Consider the following 24580-nt stretch of genomic DNA (forward strand, 5'->3'; position numbering starts at 1 on the left):
TTCAGTAGATATATACAGTGTGATGATCAATTCAGGGTAATTAGCATATTCATCAACACGAAAATGATCATTTCTTTGTGATGAGAGCATTTGAGCTCCTCTTTTCTAGCCATGTGAGAACATACAATAGATTATTGTTAATTAGAGATGTCTAGTACTATGGTAGATCATTAAAACCTATTTTTCTTATCTAGCTTTAATTTTGTATTCATTAACCAACCTCTCCCTATACCCCCTTGCCTCTTCCCTTCCCATCCTCTAATAACTACAGTTCTAGTCTCTACTTCTAAAAGGTCACCTTTTGTTTTTTTTTTAGCTCCTACATATGAGTGACACCAGTCATTGGATTAGGGCCCACCTCTATGACCTCATTTTACCTTCATTACCTCATTAAAGGCCCTATCTTCAAATACAGTCACATTCTGAGGTACTGAGGGTTAGGGCTTCAACATATAAACTTTAAGGGGATATAATTCAGCCCATAGCACTTGTATTTAGGAAAAATACTATTTTCCCAAAACTCCATGTTTCTTTTTATTTTTCAGAGAATGCAGAGAGCTGAAAGTATGCTAGTTAACTAAAAAAATCAGAAACTATGCTAGTTAACTAAAACAAAATGGAATAGACTAGTCACCAGGTTTTCAATAAGTTGTTTTAATTCTTGAAAGCCAAGATAACATATATGCTTAGTCTGATATTGTTTTCAGAACAAAAATTTTGTTATGTAAGAAAAATCCATTTGTACACTAAATAAAGTGGAAAATCAATCCATTAAAAATGTTAGAACATATGTTAGTGAGCTATTTGGGGACTCCTATTAATGGCAACATGAATATTAAATATCCTAAAAATCATCCTACACAAAACAACCAAAACTACAGGGTATAAGATAAACTTATGGGCTTGTAAAAAAGGGCTAAGAACAAAAAGGAAATGAAAAATCAGAGCAGCAAGTAGAAGCTGAGAGTTCATCTGGCATAAGAGGAGGGCTGATTGCTTGGTAACTAAGGGACTTGAGCTTCAAACACCATTACAGAATATGAGATATAGCCAATAGTTCCAAGCAGTGAGTTTAGACTGTGATGTTTCCCAGAAAGCCAGTTCCCCTGAAGACTACATATCCAGTGAAAGAATAAATTAGAACATTTCTACCCTCAGCTAAAGAAAATTAGAAAGTTTCTTTGCCTTGGTCTGTGCAAAAGACTTTCCCAAGAACTTAAGACCACTGGCTTACCTTCAAACAGATAGATGTGGGGATTAAATCTATGTTAGCTACGTAATCTAGGAACTCCAAGTTGAAAAATTACCCCCCAAGTTAGTTTCTGTCTAATAAAGCCTGAGTATCTGGCAAAAGCAAATACAAATGTTTTTGCAGAGACACACCCTTAAGTCAGGCTGCTGAGAATTTCCACAGATAAAGATCATGTGATGATAAACACATAGTTCCAAAATACAAATAATAAAAACTTATCCACCATAAATCAGTAAACAGACACAATAAACAGGATAATCTGACCCCTTAAATTTGATGATAAAGTTTTTGGATAAAGACAATGAAATAAAAATGCTTAAAATATTTAAAAATTTTTAAAGTGTGAAGAAATAAAAAGGAATTTAAAATATGAGAAAATAAGAAACTGTAAAAACAGACAATATAGATTTAAGAAGAACCAATTGTCACTGAAGTTAAAACAAATAAAACAATGGACTAGTTAAACAACATAATAAATCTTAGTGGAAAGCCTCTAGAAAAAAACTCTTAGAGTTGATAAATGATTTCAGCAAAGTTGCAGAATACAAAATCAACAGACAAAAATCAGTAGCATTTCTATACTGCAGCAGTGAACGTGCAGGAAAAAAAAAAAATCAAGAAAGCTGGTCCATTTACAGTAGCCACCAAAAAAATAAAATACTTAAGAATAAAATTAACCAAGGATGTGGAAAATCTCTACAATGAGAACTACAAACCACTGTTGAGAGAAATTAAAGAGGACAAAGAAGATGGGAAGATATCTCATGCTCTTGGGTTGGAAGAATCAACATTGTGAAAATGTCCATACTACCCAAAGTGATATACAAATTTAATGCAATCTCCATCAAAATTCCAATGTCATTTCTCTTAGAAATGGAAAATACTACCCTAACATTTATATGGAATAACAAAAGACCACACATAGCCAAAGCATTTCTGAGCAAAAAAATTAAAGCTGGAGGTATAACACTACCTGACTTTAAACTATACTATAAAGCTATAATAACCAAAACAGCATGGTACTGGCATAGAAACAGACACATGGATCAATGGAATAGAATAGAGAATCCAGAAATCAACCAATACACCTCCAGCCATCTGATCTTTGACAAAGGCACTAAGTCTATACATTGGGGAAGAGACTGCCTCTTCAGGAAATGGTGCTGGGATAACTGGATATCCATATGCAGGAGAATGAAACTAGACCCACACCTCTCACCATATACCAAAATCAACTCAAAATGGATTAAAGAATTAAATATACACCCTGAAACAATAAAACTTCTTGAAGAAAACAGGGGAAACACTCCAGGAAGTAAGACTGGGCACAGACTACATGAATATGACCCCAAAAGCATGGGCAACCAAAGGAAAAATAAACAAATGGGATTATATCAAACTAAAAAACTTCTGCACAGCAAAAGAAATAATTAACAGAGTTAAAAGACAACCAACAGAGTGGGAGAAAATATTTGCAAAATATACATCTGACAAAGTATTAATTTCCAGACTATACAAGGAACTGAGACAACTTTATAGCAAAAAAACAAGTAACCCAATTTAAAAACGGGCAAAGGAGCTAAGTAGGCATTTCTCGAAGATATATAAATGGCCAACAGACACATGAAAAAATGCTCAGCATCACTCAGCATTCAAGAAATGCAGATCAAAACCACACTGAGATATCATCTCACTCCAGTTAGGATGGCTAATATCCAAAAGACAGTGAATGATAAATGCTGGCAAGGTTGTGGAGAAAAAGGAACTCACACACTGTTGGTGGAACTGCAAAATGGTGCAGCCTTTATGGAAAATGGTATGGAGGTTCCTCAAACAATTGCAGATAGATCTACCATATGACCCAGCTGTTCCACTGCTGGGAATATACCCAGAGGAATGGATATCTTCGTGTCAAAGGGATACCTGTACTCCAGTGTTCATTGCAGCACTATTTACAATAGCCAAGAGTTGGAACCAGCCCAAATGTCCATCATCAGATGAGTGGATACAGAAAATGTGGTATATCTACACAATGGAATACTACTCTGCTATAAAAAAGAATGAAATACTACCATTCACAACAACATGGATGGACTTAGAGAAAATTATATTAAGTGAAACAAGTCAGGCACAGACAGAGAAATACCACATGTTCTCACTTATCTGTGGGAGCTAAAAATGAATAAATAAATATACAAACAAACACCGGGGGGGGGGGGCGGGAAGAAGACAAAACAACCACAATTCCTTGAAGTTGTTAAGACAAGCAAACAGATATGAGGTTGATGGGAGGGAGGGGGGAAAGGGAGGGGGGCAGGAGGTTTCTGTAAAGGGACACAAAAATCAATCACATTTATATTGATAATATTATTAAATTTTTTTTTTAAATGGAATATATATTTAAGAAGAACCAATTGTCACTGACGTTAAAACAAAACAATGGAGTAGTTAAACAATGTAATATATCTTAGTGGAAAGTAGGTGAACTGGAAAAACAAATCAAAAGAAAAATACTAAAATGCTACATGGAAAGCTAAAGAGATATAAAATATATAAAGGAAGTTAAGAGACACAGAAAACAGAGAACAGGGAAAAGCAGCATTTAAAGACATAACAATTAAGCATTTTCCATGGTGACTAATGAAATGAATTCTCAAAACCAGGAAGCATAAGTCTCTAGATTAATAAAGAAATCAAAATCCACTCCTAGACACACTGTAGTGTAGCTGTACAACATTAAAAACAATGTGAAGATCTTAAGAGCATCCAGAGAGAAAAATATTCATTACTTAAAAAGGAATAACAGTGAGAACAGCAAATTTCTCAACTGCCACAGTAAAATACAGTGTACTAATGTTTTCAAAGTCTTAGGAGAAAATAACTTTCAACCTAGAAATTTATACTCATATTTCTAAACTCTCATTCCAAAAGAAAGCAAAATAAAAATACTTCAGGCAGTAATTGAAAGAGTTTAACACTCGGGCCGAGCCTGTGGCGCACTCGGGAGGGTGCAGCGCTGGGAGCGCGGCAACGCTCCCAGCGGCCGCGGGTTCGGATCCTATATGGGAATGGCCGGTGCACTCACTGGCTGAGTGCCGGTCATGAAAAAGAAAAAGAAAAAGAAAAAAAAAAAGAACCAGGAACCTGAAGCACAGAAAGAGTTTAACACTAAAAGACCCTTACCTCAAAGGAAGTAGGAAAAAAGAAAAGCCTAGCACAGAAAAGTAGGGTGAATAGAAAAAATCAAATAAATAGTTAGAAATAAATTCAAATATATTAATAAAAAGTACAAATGGACTGTTTGCCTATTTTAAAAAAAGAGAACATAAAATTGGATTTAAAAAAATATTACAAGGAGAAAATTCCAAACACTATTATGGTAGGCTATTTCAATACCTATCTCAGTGATAACAGAACAAGCAGATAAAAAAATAATCAAGATACTGACCATCTGAACAATGCTTTTAATAAGCTTGATCTAATGGCCGTGAAGAATATTGTACCTAACAGTTAAAACAAGCACACATAGAAATGAAGCAAAATATTACAAGAATGAGCCACATAAAACACCATAAATCAAGTGTCACAAATTTCAAAGAAATCAGTATTAAATGTCCTCTATGTACATTTAAGTTAGAAATCAATAATTTTTTAAAAGCTTAAAAATGTTTGCAAATTTTAAAAAGTTATAATAATTCATGGGTCAATAAAAGAAATAACAAAAAATAGAAAAGGAACAGAAATGAACTGTAACCAGAACACCATAAATTAAAACCTTGGGCCAAATTTTTATTTATGAAATAACATAGACCTTTAAATACTTTCAATAGAAAAGATGGAAAATTAATATATTAGATATCCAAATCAGTAAGAAAAGGCAGAGCTATTCTGAAGAAAGTAAAAGGAAGTAAACAAAAATAAGAGCAGAAATAATTAATTAGAAAACAAAGAAATGCTAGAATATGATAAAATAGTCGTGACAATAATCAGAGTTATCAAAGATAACAAAGAGAAAAAAATGCGAGAAAAAAAAAAGTAGTCACCTTTTCCAGCCTGGAATTTTTTTTCTCCCAAGGAGATTCTCAAACCTTGGAGGACTTTGTGCAAGTAGATGGTTTTAAAGTGCATATTATAAATATCTTTTGATGTAAGTTTCATTTAGGGAAGTATTAAAATTATGGCCTCTTTCCCAAGATTTTCACATGGTTGGCTCCTTATCACTCCAGTATCTCAAATGTCATCTCCCCAGAGAGACCTTCCCTGACCACCAAATTGCACGGTATATATACCCCTCTCACATTTTCTACCATACTGATATATTTTATTTTTTAGCCAGTATTTATCATTGTGTAAAATTATTTTGTGCAATTATTTGGTTAGTTTTATATCGAGTGGTTTCTGCTCCACTAGAATGAAAGCTCACTATGAAAGCAAACACCTTGACTTATCATAAAATTCTGTATCCTAGAGCCTGGCTCATAATAGGTTCTCAATAAATTTTTGCTCAATGAATAAACAGCTAAACAATGAGGACTGGGAGGAATTCATTCATTAATTCAACAAACATTTATTGAAGTCTTATTACATGTGAGGGTCTCTTCTAGATAATAGGTATACTGTAGTAAACGAAACAGACAAAACTAACTGCCTTTATGGTATGGCAGGGAAAGTAAGTTACAGGATTCAAGTTATATGAGGTAATACCAATTGAGATGATTATTCTTAAAAGACTAAATTGAAAATGTGTGTTTAGAAGTTAACCTGGATAGATATGTTTAAGAATCACTTCACTGTTGCCAATATCACAGATCAAATCCAGGCTACCTTGGAATAAAATGCCTGCCTAAATTCTAAGACACTCATAGGTTTCTGGCAAATAATCAACAGATTTTTGGCTAGCTCCAAAATATATAATTCACATATCTTCAAGTTATCTGGATCCCTATGCCATTTTACATTCATCTGCCACATACACAGTGGAATTTTCCATCATCTCATTATAAATAACAGTACAATGTGATGAGCAGAGAGAAGAGTGAGAGATGGGAGAAATACAAATGACAGACTCGTTATTTTACCTGAAATAAAATATGCCAAAAACTTGTTTTCAGCATAGTCATAAATGAATTAGTACAGCATCTTAATGTGTGTTACCTAATTCAGTGACCACAAAAATCTTGTAAACAACATAACTCTCAGCAGTGTGAAGGGTGAGGAACCCTGGTAAATTATCCATCATTTTGTGGTTTATATCATCGATGTCTCTGTTAGCAAACGGGTATATTATGGAGCACATTTTACAAATACATTATCATAAAATGATTATGTAGTACTTTAATGGACTTTTTAAAAACTAAATTCTTCAATATATTCAAATTTCACAGTAACAAATAATCATGCTCTTAAATTTGTACTTATCTCAAATGTATTGCTGATCTTCCAACCCCCAATCACTTTATAGAAAGCGTTCAGACCTGACAGTTCCAATTACTGTATTTGTAAAAATTTTCTAGTATGATTCTTTCACTTCCCACATTTCTAGCAATAGACCTTGTGACATGTTCAAGACTGCACTCTACTGGTTATCCTTTGCCATCCATTAGTGCAAATGCTGGGAACATCTAATGTTTGGTTTGAGTTATTAGTGTCAACAGTGGATGAGTAAGACAACTGATAAAAGCAATTATCTGAATAATGCCAATAGTTCAAGCATCTTGAACAGATACATAGAGTTAGTGAGCATTTTAAGTGTATTCTGAATTTAAATATTCAGTACTAGTAATATTTACATTACTTCTTGAATAATAGATAAACATATGCTTAAAACATGTTTTGGGTTAAGGTGACTACCACCAAAGGGCAGATTAGCATTTATAATGAATATATAATAACTACTACTGGAAATATGTATACAAAAATGCTATATTAAAAAGTAACACAAAAAGTTATATGAAAAAAGTAAAAATAAAAACAAAACTGGTTAAAAGAAAAACACGAAAAGGGTATGATAATGTAAATGTCACTGATTAAATCTATAAATATCCCAGTACATACATTAATGAAGACTACAAAAATTTAGAAAAATATAACTAAAATGTAATATTGTCAGCGTGCCCTCTTGGTCAGCCAGGCCCGGGCTCTGGATTTCCCTGGCGGTGGCCACCGAGTGATCTCCCGGCAGACTCCCTACCTCCTCCAGGCAGGACCAGATAAGTTGCACTCTGCGACGTAAGCCGAAGAATGATGCCCGAAGGTGGGGGAGTGCACCGCCCGCCTATTCAGCCCGCAAAGGAACACTCAGACGCGGCGGGGGTTCCGTCAAGCAGTTCCGTTTATTGTTTCTCAAACACTTGTACATATAGCCAAGCAAGCGGGAATTTCCGCACACAGAGCCAATCAACAGCATGGTCATGCGTGCATGTACCTTACTTTTCTACATCTAACCTACTGATCATGCCCTGATCACCAGCGCAGAAAAGCATAACTACCAATAAAAAGTTTTCTGAAACTAGCAGTGACACTCCCCCTTGACTTCCTCTAGGCGCCATCTTGTGTGGACCATGTGGCTAGGGAGCTTACACAGCCGCCATTTGGTGTGGCCTCCTTTCACCCTAGCAATTGCCCTAGCAAGTGGAGCGCTTGCAGCCCAACATAATATTCCCTAAATTCCTTAATAAATAATTTAAAAAATACTTAAAATGGCTTGGAGAAGTTACGGAAGAGGACAGATAAAATTTAAGGGGATCAAATATAAAATTATTTACTTGGAAAAGTAAATAAAGGAATTTCAGACAATTGAAAAAAAAAGAAGTTAATACTTTAAAAGAAACTTATCTAGATGACTGCAGTAGCCTCCTAATATGCCTTTCTGAAGCCAGTTGCTCTGCTGTGCCATGTTAATCCTCCATGGCACGACCCTTCTCAAGTAAAACTCTTCATTACCCTTAAAATAGCTCACAAGACCATTCATAACCTGATTCCCATCTACTTCTCCCTGTATTTTTCATCTTTTCCCTTTGTTCCCCCACCCCCCACCACCATGCTCTGGCCATATAGAACTACAGAGCTCCTTTGGTTCATTGACCGTGATAAACCATTCATGACATTTCTAATCCTAGAGTCTTGCACTTACCTTTTTTTCTCTGGGTCTGAAAGGCCTTCCCACTCTTCTTGCCTAGCTTAAATTTTACATTCTCTAGAAAGCCATTAAACATATAAACACATGCACATGCGTGCACACGTACACACACATACTCAGGTAATAGACTAATTTAGATATTTAGTTTTGTATGCTCCGATAGCACTGTACTTTTGTTATAGTACTTCTCACCAGTCAATGTCAAAGAAATGTTTGAACAAGAGGAGTAATTGAGGTGTACCATCAGAAATCTAAAGTTACACTGCTTAAAATTATTAAAATAAAACATTTCCAAAGCTACTTTAGCTAGAGCAGATAGTAGTATGAGTGACATAGGCCAGAAGAGTATATTGTTTGCTAAAGGAGGTATCTTAAATTTAGCAGACTGTATTGGTTAGCTCTCTGGGGAAAAAAATAGTTGTGGATCTTTTCCAGATAAATTTTAGGTGCATTCAAGAACTAAATGTAAGCAATTATATAAAAATTAAAACAAAATAGAAACTAGTTTTTATCAAACCTCTAGATCAGCATTGTTCAATAAAATATAATGCAAGCCACATAAGTAATTTAAAAAATTTTAGCAGCCACATTAAAAAAGTAAAAACAGGCAAAATTAATTGTTATGTTTTATTTAATGCAGTATGTCCAGAATATTTTTAACAGGTAATCAGTATAAAATTATTAACAAGGCATTTTACATTTTTAGTTGTTTTTGTACTAAGCCTTTGAAATCCTTTGTGTATTTCACACCTACAGCACATCTCAGTACAGACTAGCCACATTTCAAGTGCTTGATAGCCACTTGGCTAGTGACTGTCATTGGACAGCACAGCTGTAGATGAAGTTAAATATAGAAGCAATAGAAGATATCACAAAGGAAAAAATGGATAACATTGGCTACAGAAAAATAAAGAAGAAGGAAAAGACAAAATGAGAAAATATTTGCAACATAATATAGTACAATATCATTATTTTTAATATACAAAAAATTTGTACAAACCACTGGGAACACTTAAAAACCCAAAAGATAAACGGGAAAGATGACATAAACAGGCAACTTGCAAAAGAGCTAGTAATAAACATAAAGATAATAATTAAAGAAGTACAAATTTATACAATAGTAATATCCTACTTTTATCTGTCAAGGCAGCAAAGATTTTAAAACTAATTTCTAAGGTTTCAGAGAATGTAGTCAAAGTGTGTTCTCATAGACTATCAGAGGGAACGTGAAGTAGTAAAACCCTTTTAAAAGGCAGTTTAGCAACAGGCACCAGAACTTCATTTCTGGAAATCTACCATAAGGAAACAATATTAATTAAAGATAAGGGAAAAACTATGTACCAAAATACTCCCTTCAGCATTGTTCATAATAATGGAAAAATTGAAAACTACCTAAATTCCTTATATTAAGAAGATGGTTAAGTAGTTTATGGTGTAGTCATTTGATGGAATACTTAGAGTAAAAACATGGAAGTTTTTTTTAATCAAACTAAAAGTAATACAGAATTGAATATCTTATATCTAGAATTTGTGGGGAGTTGGGGGAATCAATCCTGCAAAACAAGACTAAGAAATTTATCAGAATGTTAACAGTGTTTATCTTAAGGTAGAAGATCTTCAGATTTTTTTTCCAGTTTTCTAATTTTCTCTTTTTTTCAAATGTCATAAAATTAATATGTATTAACTTTGTAATGAAAAGAAAACGACTTGAAATGATGAGATTAATTTAACACATTCTCAGATATAACTTAAGACGTCATATTAATTGAAGTATGCTCAAGTTGTGCTGTGTCAACTTATATTTTGTCTTTAGGAAAACACAGTACTTAGCAACTGATGAACTCACGTAGATGATCTAAATATTCTGTGGTTTGTCTCCATTTTTGTTTCAGAATGAACTTTATTGACTCTCTCATAAAAATTTGCTACTGTCATCTTTTTTTGTTCTCTTTACTTTTGGCTTAAGTCTAACCTCCTGAAAAGTGAAGTAATACTTTTTTAATAAATCCATATTATAAAATTGTAATCCCCATTTTGCTTTCCAGTTTCATACAGTTAAATAGCTCACAACTGCTCTCTTAATTGAACATTTAATATTTTTATATACTGATTTGCTTTTTTTCTGTTTTGATTAACACTCCTTCCCCTCATTTTAAGGTTATTCTGGTACAAGTTAACCCAGGAGAAGCATTTACAATAAGAAGAGAAGATGGACAGTTCCAGTGCATTACAGGTAAGAATGGTAATCGATAATAATAGTTTAAGACAAAAATTTATGATACATAATGGTATCATACTATATGTATGATATAATATGTACTATAGTATTATATGTACTATTATTTGTCTGTGTGTGTGCACGTGTGTATGTACCTGTATGATTATGGTTTCTTTTTTTCTTTCTCACTTCCACCACACACAAAAGCACAGATTCTTAATACATTGTTGTTTAACTATTGCAGTAGCATTCTAACTAATCTTTTTGCCCTGGTTTCTTGATTAATCTCACTATAATATTATACTGTTCATGTCAATTTCCTGCTCAGAAATCTTCAATGAGTCTGTTCTAGATTCCTTACTCTTTCAAAAAGATCATTTCAACTTTCTAATCTTGTTCCAACTTCCCCTTCAATATTGCTTCCCTTCAGTATTTCTAATTGGCTTATTTACTCTCTTGAACCTGTTTTGTGCTGTCTCTACTGTTTGCTTTATTTAGAATTCACTCTTACCACCACCACCACTCTCACCCCCAGCCTATCCAAATCCTATCAGTGTTTCAAGACTGAGCTCAGGTCTTACCTTTAACAAGTTTTTTGTAAAGTCTTTCTTTAGTAAGTATCCCTTAGGGCTGTTATTTTGCACTGGATAATTCTTTGCTGTGGGGGATGTTCTGTGAATTGTAGGATATTTAGCAGAATCCCTGGCCTCTGCACACTAGCCACTCCTCTCATTTGTGACAAACAGAAACGCCTCCAGACATCACCAAATATCCCCTAGGGAGCGAAATTACCCCCATTTGAGAACCACTGTTATATATATGAAGATGAGAGCAATAAAAAGGTCACTGGCTTTAGAATTAGAGAACCTAGGTTTATATCCCAACTCTGCCACTTACTAGCCATATGATCTTGCATATGTTACTTAACCTCTGTAAGTACATTTCTCATCAGTAAAATTTCCATCTCCATCAATAATAGTACACTTCATAGTATAATTGTAAGGATTAACTAATATGCATGTAATGCACTCTGAACGCTGTGGGGTTATTGTTAATGTAAAGTAATCCCCGTCTCCTCTGAAATCCCATAATACCAATTGTTGTGCCATTCATTTGCCAAATAAGTATGTGCTGTCTTGTAATATTTCTTCTAGTTATATTTTTTAAGTTATTTAAACTTTGTTTAACTTGAAATGTTTATCAATCTCTCCAACTAAAGTCTAAGCACTTTGAGGACAGATTACATTTCTTTGTTTCCACTTCAGTTCTTTACCTTCTATATATTGTGTATTGCCTTGGGTTGATTGAATTTTGTATCCCAAAGTCCACATATTAGAAACTTAATTTCCACTGTTAACTGTTGAGGGTGGGAAATCCTATTATGGTAATTGAAAAGTGGGGCCTTAGAGGTGATAAGATTGGGGGACCATTCTGTAATGAATGGATTAATAATGGTGGTCAGGGGCATAGTTTGGAGGGCTTTAAAAGGAGAGTGAATGAAGAGGTTAGTCTCCTCTGCTCCACCATTTTCGTAATGTGATACTCTGCTGTCACTGTCACTACCACCAAGGCTCTTACCTGATGTGTTCCCTGGACTTTGGACTTCCCAGCCTCAGAAACTGTGAGCAATAAATTTTGTTTTCTTTATAAATCACCCAGTTCCAGGTATTTTGTTATAAGCAACAGAAATGGATTAGTACAGAAAATTGGTACCAGAGAAGTGGGGTGTTGCTTGTAAGAAATACTTGAAAATGTGGAAATGGCTTTGACACTGGGTGTAAAGGAAAGGCTGGAGGAATATGGAGGAACAGGCTAGAAAAAGCCTAGATACTGGTGAAAGTTTAGAAGACAAGAAAACCAGGGAAAGTTTGGAATGTTTTAGAAACTGATTGAATAGTGGTGAGCAGAATGTTAATATAAACATAGACAGTAAAGGCCATTCTGAGAAGATCTCAAATATAAATGAGAAGGAGCTTTTTAGAAACTGGGACCCTTGCTATGAACTAGCAAGAAACTTGGCTGCATTGTGTCCATGCCATAGGACTTTGTGGAAGTTGAAATTTAAGAGTTGTGAACCAGAGTATTTGGCGGAAGAAATTTCTAAGCAGCAAAGCATTTAGAAAGCTGCATGGCTACTTGCAATAGCCCATGCTGAGTTATGACAGAAAAGTCATGATGTAAAGCCAGAATTTAAAAGAAAAGCAGAGCATAACAATTTGGAAAATTTGCAGCCTGGACATGTGGTAGATAAGCAGAGAGCATTTTCAGAAAAAAAATGTAATGGTGCCGGGAAAATTAGTACAAAAGAAAGGGATTATCGAGAGAGGGGAAAAGGCCCTGAAGGCATTGCAGAAGCCGCAGGGGCCAACCCTTCCATTTCAGGCCCAAAGGCCTAGGGAGACAAAATCGTCTTGGGGAACAGGCCTGAGGCACATCCATGGGCTCACTGCCCAGGACCACCTTGAGGTGCTGCTTCCCACACCCCTGCTGCTCTAGCCTTGGCTAAATTAGCCCCAGGTATGGCTGGACCCACAGCTTCAAAAGATAGTCTGGAAGCCTTGGTGTTGGTTCTGTAGGCTCTGCAGAATGCCTAGCTGTGAAGGTTTGGGAGTCTCCACCCCAATTTCAAAGGCTGTATGGAAAAGTCTGGGGACCCAGGAAGAGACCTGTCACAGGGGCAGAGTCACTGCAGACAGCCTTCGCTAGAGCAATGCCAAGTGGAAACTCTGAGTTTGGAGTCACAGCAGAGAAATCCCACCAGAGTCATGCCTACTGGAGCTGTAGGAGCAGGACCGCCATAGAGATCCCAGACCTGTGGAGCTACCAGAGTGGAACACCAGTGTGTGACAGCTGAAGTGTGGCCTGAGACCAGGAAAGCCATAGGAGCAGAGCTGCCTGAGGACTTGGGGGCCCAACCCTCACACCAGTGTGCAGAGGACACTGAACATGGAGTTGAGGTACATGTTTCACCAGCTTTGAGATCTGATGCCTGCCCTGCTGGGTTTTGGACTTGTTTCAGACCTGTTACCCCTTTCTTTTGTCCTATTTCTCCCTTTTCCAATGGGACTATGTGCCCTATGCTTTTTGCACCATTGTGTCTTGGAAGTAGATAACTTGTTTTGACTTAACAGATGGGACTTTGAGACTTTGGACTTTTGAGCTGAAACAAGTTAAGACTTTGGGGATGAAATTAATGTATTTGTATATGAAGAGGACATGAGTTTTGGTGGCGGGGGGTGGGGAGGCAGAGGCGTAATGCCTTGGGTTGAATGTCCCCCCCCCCCCGACTTAATCCCCACTGTAACTGTTGAGGGTGGGAAATCCTATTATGGTAACTGAAAGGTGGGTCCTCAAAGAGGTGATTAGATTATAGGGCCATGCTGTAATGAACAGATTAATAATGGTGGTCAGAGGTGTGGTTTGGAGGGCTTTAAAAGGAGAGTGAATGAAGAGGTTAGACTCTCTGCACCACCATTTTCATAATGTGATACTCTGCTTTCACTGTCACCACCACCAATGCTCTCACCAGATGTATTCCCTGGACTTTGGACTTCCCAGTCTCAGAAACTGTAAACAGTAAATTTTACTTTCTTTATAAATCACCCAGTTTCAAGTATTCTATTATGAGCAACAGAAAGAGACTGATACAGGTATCTAATAGTTGTTGCTTTAATTTAAAAAGAGTTTGTTAGAGGTAGGGTGATCATCATCCAAACTGAGATATTTTTGAGAGTGAAAGGACCCCAGCAATTACTCCAAGACAATTGGTATGAAACAAGACTGTCCTCTCTTCCCCCATTTTACCTAAGCTGTCTAATCTATTTAATTAAAGAAGAGAGAGACCTTTTAGCCTGCCATTTAAACCCTTTATGAGGGTACTTCAAAAAGTTCAAAAACAGAATTGAAAGATAATACGAATCTTTCCATAAACTTTTTGAAGTACCTTCGTATGTTTTGGAGTTAGAAATTTCTCTACGTTAATTTAAATCATTTGTATAGCAGTTAAGGTAAATTCACAAATAGGAAGAGTCCACATATTCTGGGCTTAAAAGAAACCAGGCAGCAGAATTTATAAGCAATATAGGAAACCTTGCATATCTTTAGTTACCAATTAGGTTTTCATGAAAATAATTTCATTTTTATACTATATTCCTCATAGAATGTTAAGTTTCTAATAGAGCACACATCTTAGATTTATTTGTACATCTTTTTTCAAATTGTTTTCAATAAATATTGTTTATACTGGAGACATTTTAATTAATATAGCATTGGTCTTTCCAAACACATTTATAGATGAAGAAACTCATTACTGTTTTAGTGTGACTTAAAATACGAAAACTGCTCATCATGGTTGCATAACTAGACACTGAATGATAAATAGTTTATATTTCAAAAATTAAATTGTAACTGTAATTTGTTAAAAAAAATTAAAAACTTCATAAATCAATTAAATTGATTTTATATGTGGTAATAACCACTTTGGTCACAACCAGAAGGGCCTATCTAACTTATAATGTGCCTATAATACTAACAGTATCCTAGTAGAACCAACAACTGTGTGAAGATATTTTTAGGTAGGGACACATTTCTCTGCTTCAGTGGAAAACAGAGACTTCTTTTTCTGTATGACAGATAGTAAGAGGGGAGACTTTGTTTTAAAATTACCAGGCCAACTCCCCTCCCACGCCCTCCGCGGTTCTCTGGTGGGGCTGGTGGCGTGGGGCGTCCCCGGCCAGTGTCGGGAGGGCAAGGAAGTACGGGCGGGCCGACTGTCACTCCACCACACCCTGGACTCCGGCCCCGGTAAACTTCCTGTACTGGGAGGCAGATACCATCTCTGTGGCCACCAGTTCGGAAAAAAGCCTAACGAATTTCTGGTTGGGAATAGTGTGGTAGGAGAGTTCCCAGGTCCGCTTGAACTTGCCGGAGAGCAGGCTGCAGGTGGGCGCTAGATTCGGTCTATGCAGGGGGGATAAAAAGGTGAACAAGTCCCGAGAAAAATCTACACAGTGCTACAAAGGCACCCAGAGCGACCAGTCGTCTGTGCCTAGCAGAAACCTGGTAGACTTCCTGGGCGAGGCGGTGCCAAGCAGGGTCTTGAAGGTCCAGCTGATAAACGAGGGGTGCAGAAGACACGCCCCAGCCCAGCACAGTGCGCACAGAGTGGGGAGAAGTGCAGCCAGGGAGGCGGAGACTCGACAGAAACCACACACCCTGTGGGGTCGCCACTGCACGATCCAACAGCCTGGGCCAGAGCACACGGAACAGGGAGAAGTCCTGCACAGGATGTGAAAGCTCAACAGAGATCACACACCCTGTGGTACGTGATCCACCAGCCCAGCAGAGTCCAAGCTGACCAGAAAGGTGGCTCCCCGGAGAAGCCCAAGACCCGAGGCAACCACACACACAAGGCACTAGAGGCCAACTGAGCAGCCACGGAGGGAGCCATACGAAATTGGCAACCACAGCAACATCCTAGTTAGTCATTAGTCTCAAACCAGTGGACTATGAAACCCCCTGCCACAATGAATAAACACCAAAAAAAAGATACCAGAAATACAAAAAATCAAGAAAGTACACCACCAAAAGTTAATAAATCTCAAACTCTAGATCCTATAGAACAAGAAGCTCTTGAAAAAACTGACAAGGAATTTCGAGTGATAATCCTAAGGAAACTGAATTAGATACAAGAAAACTCAGCTAGACATCATGAGGAAATGAGGAAAAGTATACAGGATCTGAAAGAGGAAATGTACAAGAAAATCAATGTCCTGAAAAAAAATGTAGCAGAACTTGCTGAACTGAAGAAGTTATTCAGCGAAATAAAAAACACAACAGAGAGTTTAACCAGCAGGCTTGTCGAAGTTGAAGAGAGAACCTCTGAAATTGAAGATGGGCTGTTTGAAATAACACAAGCAGACAAAAAGAAAGAAAAAAGAATCAAGGACATTGAAGAAAATCTGAGAGAGATATCAGACAACCTTAAGCGCTCAAATATCCGAGTCATGGGTATTCCAGAAGGGGAGGAAAATGGAGAGTCCATTGAAAACATATTCAACAAAATAGTGGCAGAAAACTTCCCAGGTATAGGAAAAATCACAGATCTTCAGATCCAGGAAGCTCAACGATCTCCAAATGTATTCAACCCAAAAAGGCCTTCTCCAAGACATGTCATAGTCAAATTGGCAAAACTCAGAGACAAAGAGAGAATCTTAAAAGCTGCAAGAGAGAAGCGTCAAATCACCTATAAGGGAGCCCCAATCAGGTTAACATCAGACTTTTCATCACAAACCCTAAAAGCTAGAAAGGAATGGGATGATATTTTCAAAATACTAAAAGACAAAGATTGCCAGCCAAGAATACTCTACCCTGCAAGGCTATCCTTCCGAAATGAAGGGCAAATAGTATATTTCACAGACAAACAAAAACTGCAGGAGTTCACTACCACACGACCACCCTTACAAGAAATCCTCAAGGGAGTACTGGGTTTGGTTCCTGAAAAATAACTACCACTGCCATAAAAACCCAAGAAAAATCTAAACCCACTAGTATAATAAAAATGGCATTCATGAAGAGAAAACAAGCAAACAAAAACGCTGTCTACAACCTAAGGAACCAACAAACACAGAAACCAAACAGTAAATCAGAAAGCAAGGAACAAAAGACACCTAAGACAACCAAACAACCAACAAAATGCTAGGAATAAATCAACACCTTTCAATAACAACTCTTAATGTAAAAGGCTTAAATTCCCCAATTAAAAGACACAGACTGGCTGACTGGATCAAAAAGGAGGACCCAACTATATGCTGCCTACAAGAGACCCACCTCACCCATAAAGATTCACACAGACTAAGAGTGAAAGGATGGAAAAAGATTTACCATGCAAACAGAAAAGAAAAACGAGCTGGAGTAGCTATTCTTATATCTGACAAAATAGACTTTAAACTAAAAACCATAAAAAGAGACAATGAGGGACACTACTTAATGATAAAAGGACTGATCCATCAAGAAGACATAACAATCATAAATATGTAAGCACCCAATGTTGGAGCAGCCAGATTTATAAAATGAGCTCTATTAGACCTAAAGAAGGAAATAGACACTAATACCATAATAGCAGAGGACCTGAACACCCCATTGTCAATATTAGACAGATCATCTAGGCAAAGAATCAGTAGAGAAACACAAGATCTAAACAAGACTCTAGACCAATTGGACTTGGCAGATATCTACAGAACATTCCACCCAACAACCTCAGAATATTCATTCTTCTCAGCAGCACATGGATCATTCTCCAGGATAGATCACATATTAGGTCACAAATCAAGTCTCAATAAATTCAAAAAAATTGGAATTATCCCATGTATCTTCTCAGACCACAATGGATTAAAACTAGAAATTAATAACAAACAAAACTCTGGAAACTATACAAACACATGGAAATTAAACAGCATTCTACTTAATGACATATGGGTCCAAGAAGAAATCAAGCAGGAAATCAAAAAATTTATTGAAACTAATGAAAACAATGATACATCATACCAAAACCTGTAGGATACTGCAAAAGCAGTATTGAGGGGGAAATTTATTGCATTAAACGCTCACTTCAGAAGAATGGAAAGATGGCAAGTGAACAACCTAACACTTCACCTTAAAGAACTAGAAAAACAAGAACAATCCAAACCTAAAGTTAGCAGACGGAAAGAAATCATTAAGATCAGAGCAGAACTGAATGAAATTGAAAACCAAAAAACAATTCAAAAGATCAACGAATCAAAAAGTTGGGTTTTTTTTTTTTTTTTTTTTTTTGTCGTTTTTTCGTGACCGGCACTCAGCCAGTGAGTGCACCAGTCATTCCTATATAGGATCCGAACCCGCGGCGGGAGCGTCGCCGCGCTCCCAGCGCAGCACTCTACCAAGTGCGCCACGGGCTCGGCCCAAAAAGTTGGTTTTTTGAAAAGATAAATAAAATTGACAAGCCATTAGCATGGCTAACAAAAAAAAGAAGAGAGAAGACTCAAATAACCAAAATTAGAAATGAAAAAGGCGATATTACAACTGATTCATCTGAAATACAAGGAATCATTCGAGACTACTATAAACACCTATACGCCAACAAATTTGAAAATCTGGAGGAAATGGATAAATTTCTGGACACACACAAGCTCCCAAAACTGAACCATGAAGACACAGAAAATTTGAACAGACCAATAACAATAAAGGAGATTGAAGCTGTTATCAGAAGGCTCCCAACAAAGAAAAGCCCAGGACCAGATGGATTCACAGCAGAATTTTACCAAACATTCAAAGAGGAATCGACACCGATTCTTTACAAACTATTCCAAAAGGTTGAAACGGACGCAAATCTCCCAAACTCATTCTATGAAGCAAACATCATCCTGATACCAAAACCAGGTAAAGATATAACCAAAAAAGAAAACTACAGGCCGATATCCTTGATGAATATAGATGCAAAAATCCTCACTAAAATACTAGCAAACAGAATACAGCAACACATACGAAAAATTATTCATCACGATCAAGTGGGATTCATCCCAGGGATGCAAGGTTGGTTCAACATACGCAAATCAATAAATGTGATACACCGTATTAATAAAGTCAAACACAAGGACCATATGATCATCTCTATAGATGCTGAAAAAGCATTTGATAAAGTTCAGCACTCATTCATGACAAAGACCCTCTATAAGTGAGGTATAGAGGGAAAGTATCTCAACATAATTAAAGCCATATATGACAAACCCACTGCCAATATCATCCTGAATGGGCAAAAGCTGAAAGCTTTTCCTTTAAGAACAGGAACTAGACAAGGATGCCCACTCTCACCACTCCTATTCAACATAGTGTTGGAAGTACTAGCCAGAGCAATCAGAGAAGAGAAGGAAATAAAGGGCATCCAGATTGGAAAAGAGGAAGTCAAACTGTCCCTGTTTGCAGATGACATGATCCTATATATCGAACAGCCTAAAACCTCTACAAAAAAACTCTTGGAGGTGATAAATGATTTCAGCACAGTAGCAGGATACAAAATCAACACACAAAAATCAGTAGCATTTCTTTTCTCCAATAGTGAACATGCAGAACGAGAAATCAAGAAAGCCTACCCATTTACAACAGCCACGAAAAAAATAAAATAATTAGGAATTGAGTTAACCAAGGAGGTGAAAAATCTCTATAATGAGAACTACAAACCACTGCTGAGAGAAATTAGAGAGGATACAAGAAGATGGAAAGATATCCCATGCTCTTGGATTGGAAGAATCAACATAGTGAAAATGTCCATACTACCCAAAGTGATATACAAATTCAATGCAATCCCCATCAAAATTCCAAAGACATTTTTCTCAGAAACGGAAAAAACTATCCAGACATTTATATGGAACAATAAAAGACCACGCATAGCCAAAGCAATGCTGAGCAAAAAAAATAAAGCTGGAGGCATAACACTACCTGACTCTAAGCTATACTACAAAGCTATAATAACCAAAACAGTATGGTACTGGCATAAAAACAGACACACTGACCAATGGAATAGAATAGAGAATCCAGAAATCAACCCACACACTTACTGCCATCTGATCTTTGACAAAGGCACCAAGCCTATTCACTGGGGAAGGGACTGCCTCTTCAGCAAATGGTGCTGGGATAACTGGATATCCATATGCAGGAGAATGAAACTAGATCCATACCTCTCACCATATACTAAAATCAACTCAAAATGGATTAAGGATTTAAATATACACCCTGAAACAATAAAACTTCTTAAAGAAAACATAGGAGAAACAATTCAGGAAATAGGACTGGGCACAGACTTCATGAATACGACCCCAAAAGCACGGGCAACCAAAGGAAAAATAAACAAATGGGATTATGTCAAACTAAAAAGCTTCTGCACAGCAAAAGAAACAATTCACAGAGTTAAAAGACAACCAACAGAGTGGGAGAAAATATTTGCAAAATATACATCTGACAAAGGATTAATATCCAGAATATATAAGGAACTCAAACAACTTTACAAGAACAAAACAAGCAACCCAATTAAAAAATGGGCAAAAGAGCTAAGTAGGCATTTCTCTAAGGAAAATATCCAAATGGCCAACAGACATATGAAAAAATGCTCAACATCACTCAGCATCCGGGAAATGCAAATCAAAACCACATTGATATACCATCTAACCCCAGTTAGGATGGCTAAAATCCAAAAGACTCTGAATGATAAATGCTGGCAAGGTTGCGGAGAAAAAGGAACTCTCATACATTGTTGGTGGGACTGCAAGATGGTGCAGCCTCTATGGAAAATGGTATGGAGGTTCCTCAAACAATTGCAGATAGATCTACCATACAACCCAGCTATCCCACTGTTGGGAATATACCCAGAGGAATGGAAATCATCAAGTTGAAGGTATACCTGTTCCCCAATGTTCATCGCAGCACTCTTTACAATAGCCAAGAGTTGGAACCAGCCCAAATGCCCATCATCTGATGAGTGGATACGGAAAATGTGGTACATCTACAGAATGGAATACTACTAAGCTATAAAAACGAATGAAATACTGCCATTTGCAACAACATGGATGGACCTTGAGAGAATTATATTAAGTGAAACAAGTCAGGCACAGAAAGAGAAATACCACATGTTCTCACTTATTGGTGGGAGCTAAAAATTAATATATAAATTCACACACACACACAGACACACACACACAGAAAAAAAAAAAAAACGGGGGGGGAAGAAGATATAACAACCACAATTACTTGAAGTTGATACGACAAGCAAACAGAAAGGACATTGTTGGCGGGGAGGGGGGGAGGTAGAAGGGAGGGAGGTTTTGGTGATGGGGAGCAATAATCAGCCGCAATGTATATCGACAAAAGAAAATTAAAATAAATAAATAAAAATAATATAGGTAATTTTAATAAAAACTTATAAACAAACAAAAAAAAAATTTACCAGGCCGAGTACAATCCAGCAGTTCCACTGCTGAGTATATACCCAAGGGAATGGAAATCATCATGTAGAAGGGATACCTGGGCCAGCCCCGTGGCGCACTTGGGAGAGTGCAGCACTTGGGAGCGCAGCAGCGCTCCCACGCGGGTCAGATCCTATATAGGAATGGCCAGTGCGCTGACTGGCTGAGCGCGGTGCGGGCGACACCACACCAAGGGTTGCGATCCCCTTACCGGTCACAAAAAGACAAAAAAAAAAAAAAAGAAGGGATACCTGCACTCCTTTGTTTATCACAGCTCTATTTGCAATAGCCAAGAGTTGGAACCAACCCAAATGTCCATTGACAGACAACTGGATAAGGAAAATGTGTGTATATATACACAATGGAATACCACCCTGCCATAAAAAAGAATGAAATTCTGCCATTTGCAACAACATGGATGAACTTGGAGAAAATTATGTTAAGTAAAATAAACCAGGCACAGAAAGGTAGATACTGCATGTCCTCACTCATAAGTGGGACTAAAAAAAATAAACAAATAAGTAAAGACAAAGAAAGGTACAACAATCACAATAATTAGTTGAACTTTCAAAAAGAGAGAACAGAACTGAAGTTACCAGAGGTGAGAAAGGAGTGGGGGGAGAAGGGTTAGCAAGAAATTGATAAAGGGTCACAAAGAATGATTACATTGTGTAATGATGAATATACTAATTATCCTGATTTGATCACCACATATTTTACACAGGTATTGATATTCAACTCAGTATCCCACAAATATGTATAATCAATTACGTTTCAATAAAATAAAACTACCAGACAGAGTTTTTAAAAACAAAGGAAAGGATAAAGGGAACCAGAGATGTAGTAAAAAGGCTCTCCCCTCTTTATGTTTTTGTCTGTCCATAATTACAAGATGGGTTATAGGTGGAAGGAGTAGCAGTTAGCAAGACACTGGGATTGAAGTCTTTATAAAGACCAATATGGCTTCACGGCAAGCAACAGAAGACAGGAATAGAAAAGACTAATATCTATTAGATTCATCTCCTCTCTTTTCTTCCTCTTTGCCATCGCTAGTTTCTGTCATGTGGCAGGCCCCTTTCTGGACTAGTTGTGGAGCTAGGTAAACAGTGAGAGTAGGAATAGAAATGGAGGCGACAGATAACAAAGAAAGAGAAAATTTCAAGGGAGGAAAATCATATGCCAGTGAAGCTGAGAGAAAAATAGATCCTATTGCCCTCATGTCATCATACTAGGAAAGCTATTCTCTGACAGACACTATACTAATAAAAGAAAATCTCTATAGTAGAAACTAAAGAATTAAATCCAGTATAAATTAATAAACAATTGAATTAAAGACCATTTTTTAGAGTAGTTTTATTACCTGTCAAGAATTTATAGAAACAAAAACTAAGTTAACAGAGGATCACAGAGAATTTTAGAGATGTTAATAATCGCCTTATTTTATTGAAGGTTCAGGATTTGTGAGTTACAGCTAGTTATGGGCAGAGCTCAATTTAGTACCTTTTCTACCATAGCCTACTTCCTGGAGAGACAAACTGCTAATTCATTCATTCACTCAGTATTCAGTATTAGTATAAGACAAAAATCAATAAGCAAGCACTCGTTATCTCTTCAAGCTTATTTGGCAGACTTTCTAATATATCTTTATGGGAAGATGAAATAAAGTTTGATCACCGGACCTTGCCAGTCTATATGTTGTCTCATGTTGTGTCATCCAGAACTTTGTTCTCTAGTGCTCTCTTTCTAAGCATTCTTAATCAAAGCTTTGACAAAAATAAATGACGTTTAGGCAATTTTTAGTTGTCAGAAATTTACAAAGGATGACTTATAATGTTAAATGTTAAGCTCAAGAAGATCAGAACATATTGAAATGATAGGTCAAAAATAATAGGATGAAATTTAATAGAAGTAAATATAAAGTTCTACATTTTCATTTGAAAAATTAACTGTACAGGTGCTGTTCAGTTTTGTCTCGGGGGGGGGGGGTTGAAACTAACTCTTGTCTGTTAAACACAAAAGGAGTTTATTGAGATGATATTGAGACTCTTCCTCTTTTCATCCGCTTTCTTTCCTAACAGTTCAGTTCTGAAGTCATTAGGTGGGCAGAACAATATAGGCAGTGCACTGATGGAATGGGGGAGGCAAGAACCCAGACTGGGATGTCAGAACGCAGATTGGTTGAGGAGCACACCTCATAGAAGAACAATCTAGTGTAGGGAATCAAAGCCCGAGCAGAGTGAGGAGGGAGTTCACACAAGGAGGCGGCCTGGTGTAGGGAGTCAGAGTCTCAGCAGGCTGAGGAGGGTATCTTCAAGAAGGGGCAGCATGGTGTGGAGTGTAAGAATGCAGGGTGAGGAAGTCATCAACATAACAGGCTGGTCCAGCATGGGGAATCAGAGCTCAAGCAAGACTTAGGAGGCCACCCGAGTGGGGGAGTAACCTGATGTGGGTTGGAGGATTTCCAGTAGAGTCAAACTGTCCACATGTAGGGGGTGTATTGGAGTGAAGAGTCGGAACTTACGTGGGGTAAAAAGGGCATCCACACAGGTGGTCTGATAAGAAGATCATCATCAATGCCATAATTGTACCCCTGCCTCTTCTCCACTAAGAACTCAATATTCTTTGCTTCCAGCACAGGTACCAGTTTTGCAACAGGAATTGTTTAGCTACCCACCACTGCCTATATATTATCAGCAGCTATAAGAGTGATAGTCTTTACCCTCACACCACGGTGACTCCCAAACACACAAAGGGCCTTCAAATCCTGTGTACCAGAACAAATGACAACATCCACTACAATGCAGGAAAGGAAGACTTCACTTTATGAATAAAACTGGCTTATTTTAGCAGAAACTAGAGCTATATATGAATCATCTATTGAATCCCATTCACAAAAGAGAAAACAAATGAAATCTTGGACTACAAAAAGAAATATAATTTCAAAACAGATGGTGGTGAATGCTAGTTAGTTGGTATCC

At 37.1% G+C, this 24580-nt stretch overlaps 1 protein-coding gene across 2 annotated transcripts in view; it reads left to right on the top strand.

Annotated features, from left to right (window-relative positions):
* The window catches only part of FNDC3A (fibronectin type III domain containing 3A), a 194308-nt gene that overhangs the window by 74832 nt on the left and 94896 nt on the right, over positions 1-24580 (top strand). For both annotated transcript variants that reach the window (XM_063101768.1, XM_063101769.1), the window contains exon 3: positions 10548-10623. In XM_063101768.1, the coding sequence (XP_062957838.1) occupies positions 10548-10623 (76 nt within the window). The remainder of the gene's footprint in view (positions 1-10547; positions 10624-24580) is intronic.

This window comes from Cynocephalus volans, chromosome 7 (genome assembly GCF_027409185.1).
Source record: "Cynocephalus volans isolate mCynVol1 chromosome 7, mCynVol1.pri, whole genome shotgun sequence".
Classification (NCBI taxonomy): domain Eukaryota; kingdom Metazoa; phylum Chordata; class Mammalia; order Dermoptera; family Cynocephalidae; genus Cynocephalus; species Cynocephalus volans.